Source organism: Manacus vitellinus, unplaced genomic scaffold, assembly GCF_001715985.3.
Source record: "Manacus vitellinus isolate BGI_N305 unplaced genomic scaffold, ASM171598v3 scaffold_20_pilon, whole genome shotgun sequence".
NCBI lineage: Eukaryota > Metazoa > Chordata > Aves > Passeriformes > Pipridae > Manacus > Manacus vitellinus.
In genome coordinates, this window is record NW_021939471.1 from 13,589,134 (window position 1) to 13,597,256 (window position 8,123).

Below are 8,123 nucleotides of genomic sequence, written 5' to 3' on the forward strand. Positions count from 1 at the left end.
GGCATTATTTACAACCGCACATAATTTACCTATGCTATTTGGCAAAGCAACTTCGGAAAAGAAAGTGAATGAATAAATACTTCATAACTGCTGGTAGAACAGACTGGATCCTGTAATGAAGAAAAGATTTATGTCACGTTCTTCCAGCCCAAATAGCAGCAGCCTCTGTTTGTCTCAGCCCAGTGCTTCTATTTAAATGTTACTTTCATATATTATGTGGCATTAATTTAACTATAGCTCATTAAGGCAGAATGAAATGGTTAAATTAACTTATCAACCCATAATGATGATGAATGAGGTATTAATTCAGATACAAGCTGGGCAATTTGCAAGTTTACGCATTCTGATGGTTCTCAAATAACATTTTGAATAGCGGGTCAGCGCCTCAATCAATTACATAAGCATGTAAAGTCGGTCTCTCGGAAAAAAATCCTTTTTCATGCATATGCATTAAAACATGTTCGCAATTATCCTCGGAAATTGCCTTCATTGGATTAAGCAGCAGTCTTGGACGCTGGTTCTGGTCTTCCCTGTGCTTTTATTAAAGCTGGGAGCAGCGCTGGCTGTAGCAGCCGAGGCGGGGTGTTTGTTTAAACAGTGTTTACCAAAGAAAGGTGAAAGCGTTGCACTGCGGTGCGGGGGGTATGCATGCGTGAGTGTGCGTGTATATGTGCGTGTTTTAACAACAAGAGGCAAAACTCATCTGGAAACGCTTCCCTGAATTCTCCAGCAAATTCCGTCTCTCTCCAAGAGAGCCAGCAAGTCGCTTCGAGAGAGCACTTAATGTTTCCGAGGATGCAATTAATTACTGTCCTCAAAGAGAGACTTCTGATAAGTGTTCTTTACTTGGACTTCGCTTAGGGCTTTTGACTCATTATCCATGAGTGGTCTTTGTAGGAGGAATATTAGATGTGCGGGGCTGACACTCGATTTCTACATGCTGCGTTGTACAACAGACGCAGTGGCAGGGGGAAGTACTAATTACCTTAAGACTGGCTAATAACGCAGTTTTCCAACATTACCTCTAATGGGTTGAAGTTAGTAATCAGCAAGAGAAGGGGCACACATGGATTTCGACAGGTCCACGCTAATGGGAGCGCATAGATCAGTGTGAGGATGATGATGACCGAGCCAGTGTTTCAGGAGGACCTGAAATATCATCTCCCCGCCCTGACGGAGCCATTGGGCTGGGGAGTAGCCGCCTTCCCCAGGCATACAGGGAATTTTAGACTTGTCGGATCCGTTTCAAAACGTTACGGCCCTCTCCGCCGCCTGCCTCTCTGCCAGCAAGGCCACGGCGGAGCAACATTGTGAATCCAGGGTTCACCCTTAAAAATGCCCCGCCCGAGGCTGGCCCGGTGCCGCCATGCCCTGACAGTGGGCTGAGGTCCTTCTGGGGAGCGAGTGCCAGTCGGGATGGGGGTCCTGAGAGGCGGGGACACGGGACGGACACGGCTTCTGCCCCCCTGCCTTGGATAGGGAGCTCAAAAGTGTTTAGAAAGGGGTCTTCTCGCTCGGTCAGCTGGTGAAGCCTTTTCGTCTTAATTAATCCCCATCAAATGTCAAAAGCAGATATGACCCTCCTTTTCCATGAAAAGAAAGTAAATGTATTTTTAATGATTTGGGTTGATTTCCTTACGAGACAAGGCAGGAAACTGCAGCTCTCCTTTATGTGCTGCCTCGCCCCCTTTCCAGACAGGATTGCTTCCTTCCCAGCTCTCTTTCTCCTTTGGCACCGGCTCCACTGCTGCCGGTGACCAAACCAAGTGCTGCGGCTCGGAAGAGGAAACGCTAAAGCCTTCGCACGTCCCCGGCCCCATTAACCCTGGAACACGACCATTAGGGAGGGAACAGGCTCCGCAGTTCTGCCCCTGTCCCGCCGACCGGAGAGGGGAGGCCGGAGAGAGAGGCGGAGGGAGCGGGCAGGGAGCGAGGAGCGCTGCAGGCTGTACTGCGGCTCCAGCCGGCTCCCCACACTCAGGGAACGGGGGGAACGTGGCGAGGAGAAACTTTGCAAAGCCTCCATCTGAGAGGAGAGATGGATGAGACGGACCCCGGCAGCCCCGGCGGGAGCAGCGGCTCGGCCTTGGGGCCTCGACGCGCCCCGCACCTGCTGGGGACCCCCGAGAGAGCACAACCCGAACAGAGCAGAGGGTTGGCCCCAGCAGAGCGCTCCGAGAAGGGACAGGCGGCGGAGAGGGAGGATGCGGAACGCCCCAGGGAGGCGGCGGCCGAGAGCAGTGGCCTGCGCCCGCTCCAGGTAGCACAGAGCGGCCCTGCGCGGCTATTCGAACTCGCCGCGCGCTTGTCGAAGGCAACGCCCTTCCCGGGTGGAAGCACGGAGGACCGGCAGCTTGGGACGCTCTGGGGCCGTTGATTGTGTGTGGCGTGGCTCTGCTACGACTGGCTAGGTGCGGGTGTCCACCCCGCCTCGCTCCGAGGAGACCCCTGGCGCTGCGACTCTCCGGCACAACACTCAATTACAAGGGCTGTGATTACAACCATATATCTCTACCGCGCTCCGCGTGCTCGGGTGTCAAGGATAGTGTTTTAGAGAGGGTGTGAGGGGCAGCAATTCATACGGGGGAGCTGACAGTTCTTTGATGTGAAAATGATGCCCTGGTTTTTACTCCAGGGTGCACAACCGAAGAAAGATTACACTGTTTAAAAAGAGAAATTTAAACCCAGGTGATAATAGTAACGAGCCAAGGAAATGCAGTAGGGAAGTCAGTTTTACAAGTAGAAAAGCAATCTCTGAAGGCCTTGTGCGGCCCATTGGGTCCGAGCGAGTGGAGCTGAATTCCTGATAAATCATTAATCATGGATGATCTTTTCAGCTAAAGACCATCATCCCTGCTTAGGTTCTCATGATCGCCAGACTCCGGTCCCGGGGGCTTGTGATGCCATTTGAAGCGAGGCCTCGTGTGCCCACAGCGGCAAGAGAGGCCCAGGTCTCCCACTCATTTCTACTTTCACCGAGAAGGACGCTCATGACAGAGGAGAAAACAACCCAATCTCATCATTGCTGTTTTCTTTATAAAATGGTGTGAGGGACAGATTCTGTTTTGAAGTACTTTTTAAAAATTTTAATTATCTATCTATCTATGTATCTATGTATCTATACCTATCTATCTATCTATTTATCTAATCTCCGTGCTGTCCCTGCACGTCTCTGCCCTCCCACTGGTGACTGTGAGCCCGGAGTGCCAGGCGTCGCAGCTGCCTCCCTCCCGTGTCCCGTGGGAGACAGGCTCCTGCCCGACCCCTCCGCGAGCAGCCTGCCCGCCCTTCCCACACCCCGCGCCGGGACGGACAAGACGGTGCGTTTCTTCCAAACTCACCAGCTGGTTCAAAGCCTTTCTTTTCTAACCAGTGGCCAGCTATTATCAGCACATTATTAAAACTCGATTCAGAGCACCTTAATGAGTCTTCCACTTATTAGCGACGGGAGAGAATTTCAGAGGAGTGATCAGTTAAGTCCTGTCTATATTTTCCAGACTACACAAATCAGGCTTTTACATTCAGCTTTTCGCGGCATCATCCTCCAGCGTGAGGTGGTCATCATGACCAGAGCAGTTTTGTGCGAGAAAACAAGCAAACAGATTCTAAGCGTAAAATCGTTTCGGAATATTTGCTGTAGAGCAAAGACATCTCCAGGGTGCTTGGTGGTGTGTTTCTGAGTGGGGTAAAGCTCCCCCACTGAACACATTAGCCAGTAGATAGGACTTCTTCTCCACATAATTTTTACAGCCTAGTGAACTTGTCAGAAAAACGAAGCTTTCCTTTCCCAAACTTCCATTTCTTTGCTAGTCCAGACTTAAAATTACCGTTTTCAGACAGTATCGAGAAACCTCCACGCAGAAGTTATCAAGGCAGAGGACAAAATGCACCCGCAAGGCAACTAAGAAAGGCTCTGAAAAACTTCAGAGTAGGGAAACACAAACAAATACATTCTCCAGTACAGATTTATTACGACTTTCGTCTGTTTTGCTGAGCGCGAGTCAACCAGAAGGGGAAATATCGGTTTGCTTTGACAAGTGAGCGAGTCTTAAAAAATACTGATCGGATCTAAGTTTCAGGAGTAATTGAAAAAGCACTCAGAAACCCGATCCCGAGCCTTTTGGGTACCGCTTTGTGACCACAGCTTCGCCCCTCTCGGGAGTCGCCTACTTTCAAAGAGCCGAGACACCACCCGAGGGTACCCGAGGGGCCCGGACAGGGTGGGAGCTGGCACTGGCCCCGGCCCCGCCGCGGCCCCCGGGGGCACCCAGCCTGCTTCTTCAAACCCTGGTCTCTCCTAAGCTCCCATTATCAACACGCCCTCTGGTCAACAGCCAGTGACTTTGCTGTCCTGAGTCTTTTGAAATCCGTTTTCCCGGGTCAGATCTGTTTAGGACCCAACGCGGTCCTTCCCTCATCATACATAATTTAAAACACCAGGAAGAGGTTATTTGTTGTCGAACTAAATAGAACACATCACCTCTAGTTAAATTTGTAAATTACATTATGCTGCTGCTCTAGCTTTGTTTTCATAATTTTAAAAAATCTGAGCAAATCAATTATATTAGCCATATGGCTTGATCATATCAGCTAATTTTCATTTTTGAACAGCAATTGTTGTTTAAACACTGACAACTTGTTAGTTAAGGTGCTTAGGAAAGATGTCTCCAGTCTTGACTTATTTAAAAGATGATTGAAATGACTATGACTACTTCAAGTAAAGTCATTAAACCATTCTCCCAGTATTTTTCACTTTCTGTGTATTTAAAGAGTTCAAAACAGCAGTAGCTGAGCTGCAGCCTGATTTATACTTCTGGAATGCAGGCCATGAGACCATCAGGCTTTCAATTCAATCTATTCCAGTTTGTAATGATTCGCTTAAAAGGAGCCAGTTTTTTTGTATGCAGCAGGTAAGTAGTAATTTTTCTTAGTTATTTTAAAGGTGTGTAGTATTAAGAATGTACAAGTGGTTCCACTCTGGCATTTGCACACTGCAAATAAAAAACTTCACCCCTCAATGATCTTAATATTTCGTCCATTAAATGTACTTACTCATTTAAATGGGAGTGTGTTTAACTGCTAGACAGATGGTCTACAGCACACACAATTATAAAGCAAAGGTCTGTGTATGTTGCCATATTTTAGACTCCAGATTTCCTGCTTCCCTATACATTTTTGCAAGCAGTTTATTTTTCCATACAAAATACTAACACAGGTGGAGAAGCAGTCTGGAATTCATTTCTGCTATCAGAGACTCAGAGCATAACCCTTCAGGCAATCTTAATTTTCTGACAGGGATTTTAACTACTTCGGTACTTCAGGTTTTTAGAGCATTTTAAAAAACATTCTGAAATGCTCTTTAGAACACTAGGATTTTAAATATTTGAGAGAAATTTCTGATCATGTTTACTTTATTAAGAAAATACTGAAAAAACATCTTGGCCTTCCATCAGCAAAACTGAAGCATTGACCAGACAATGAGAACTGGCAATTTTTTAAGCTGTAGTGTACTACAAATGAAAGGAGGTTACAAACAACGTGCAAAGTTAAGAAACACCTAAACTGAGCTTTGCATTACAAATTGACTACATTTGCTGTCAGCTTGTCTCAACCCAGCACAGAGGAAGCTGGTGTTCACTCACTGGTCAGCTAATCAAGCCTGTGCACTTATCTGGCCCAGGTAGGGCTCTCAGCAATATTTCTCATGCAAGATTCTGACTCTGGGTTAAATACAGATTTGGTAATTTTCTGATCAGATTGTTTATGGTTCTTCTCATTCCCATTGCTGCTAGCTCATTAACAAATTAACTCTCAGAATGATTCTATAAAGTAAGAATTAATTCCATTTTGTAACTGTGATTCCAAAGATCAGAAAACACACAAAATCTGCATTAATTTTGTATGTCCTATGGAGGATACTGAGCTGATAATTTTAGTGTTGTTAACAGTGTTTTTTACTCATTGTTTTGCAAAACAAAATTTTGAATGTGATTTGAAAACCATAACATGGAAAGTATAGTTTGTAAACAATTATGAAAAACTGGATTTAAATGTAGTGCTTAGAATTGTATGGAAGTTCTCTAGCAAGACAGAGGTTCAATTATGTTAATCAAGGTAGCATTCATTTATTCTATGAGACTGTTCTTTCCTTTACTTCAACAAAGAATTTTCAGAATAATTTAAATTCTCTGGCAAGCGGCTGGGGTTTTACTAATATCAGACTTTCCCTATACAGCCCCGGTCACTTTCAGAGGAACTTGTGTCTGCCCTGGATGAGTTCAGCCATTCATGCAGCAATAGAGATTAGGATTTTATCCTCCATGACTGCATCATAGTGCAATCACAGCTGGTGGAGCAAGGAGAGACAAGGCTGCATAAATCACACTAAAACTGTCAGTTCCCAAGTTCCAAATGCTCTACTTTTCAATCATAGCTTCCTTTTGAAACAGCTTTTTGCATCTGCTTTCCTGGATTAAAGAATCAGTAAATGGTCAATCCTTTCCCCACATATCTCCCACCAGTACCTGGAGCAATGCTGGCTGGACCTGTTAAGGCAGCAAGCAGAAGGGAATGGCATACATAACATTATCCAGGGCTGGCGTACCTACAGCGATTTAATATCAGGAAAGGAACACCAAAATTCAATTGTTATATCTAGAAGTGAATCTGTTGTAAAGGGCAGAGATTCCTCTCTTGATATTTCCACCAACTCTGACTCCTTCTGTTCATGTTAGGTCTTCCTCATCCCCTTCCCCCGGTGCAGTTGCAGACTGTCACACTTATCGCTGATTATCAGGTCTTAGACCTTTCAATTGTCCCAAATGGTCTTCCTGAGCCTGATCTAAATTTCAGTGAATTCTCTAGGATTTGATCAGACCTATGTGCCTGCAACAGGGCTGTATGACTTAACAGTTTGTTTCATCAAAAAAAGTAAAATTGCTTTTTAACTGGTCACTTTCGGTCTCTTCCCAGAAATCTGTCTGGGCTTAAAGAGAAGATAGGACCTGTGGATGAGCCACCCAGGCCAGGGGAAAGAACAGAAGACTCAAAGTCTTCTGAAAGAACAGAAGACTTATTCATAGGCTTGTTAGATACAGATTTTACAGTTTTAAGAGACCTGGATGCTCTTTTTAATACAATGAGCAAAGCATACTCTATCATTTCAGTTTGCTGGAATTATGCTCATTTCACTATGGGTTTTACATTGGGAACCTGGCAGAAGCAAGTCCTAATAAACAACAGATTTAAAAGGACATGAGTGATTTGACATAAAATGAAGTCCACATGAGTCATGACACAAACTATTCAACTTGAGGAGACCTGTTTGTAGATCTATAGTTACTTGTTTGCAGTTCTGTTAAGGTGTTCAAGGAGGATGTAAGCTGACACAATTCGCATTTTACCAAAAAGCATGCTGAGGCTCTTGCATGACAGAGCAATCCCATCTTTTCCCATCTCTGATGACATTTTCTTAATCCATCTTTTTGTCCACTGTTGGGATACTCTGAAAGCACATCAGATTGATTTCTGTGGTTTTTGGTCAGAGAGATTGCTTTTTATGTTCCATGAGGTTTGTTTTACTGCCCATAACCAGGGAAATATAAAATCTAGAAGAAAGTGTGATTATCATTTGGAAAGAAACAAGACATTTTCAGAATGAAGGCTAAAGTTCCCAAAGCTCACCTGTATATGAGAAGGAAATATGGTCAAGGGACTAACTGAATTGTGTGGCATAGTCTTCACACAGATCAACAGGCACATTGCATTAGTTTCAGTGTCTTCCAGCTATGCTTTTGGCTACGCTTCGGTACTGATCAGTCCCCAGTCACACTACTCAACTATTTCAAACATAACCTAGAGATCATTTTGTCCATTCAGATTTAAGATCTGGAAAACAGAAATTGCATCAGAGTTCTCATTCCAGCTCTTGGGGTTCGAGCAACAGCCATCTGAAAGACTGTGACACTTTCATTACTCTCATGGGTTGGTTACTTAAAAAAAATTCTGTCAAAACTGTGAAATTCACATCTCTGCCAGTTCATCACTTCCTAGACATGTATGGAAAATTCTTGAGAGAGGAGAATATTATCAATCAGTTAATTATCAGCTTCAGACAAAGCAAC

At 44.8% G+C, this 8,123-nt stretch overlaps 1 protein-coding gene across 1 annotated transcript in view; it reads left to right on the forward strand.

Moving 5' to 3' along the window:
* Positions 1 to 861, forward strand: part of EVX2 (even-skipped homeobox 2) — a 9,553-nt gene extending 8,692 nt beyond the window's left edge. Inside the window, 2 exon segments of the mRNA XM_029959610.1 lie at positions 238 to 298; positions 622 to 861. Of these exon segments, the coding sequence (XP_029815470.1) occupies positions 238 to 298; positions 622 to 861 (301 nt within the window).
* The last annotated feature ends 7,262 nt before the right edge of the window (positions 862 to 8,123 follow it).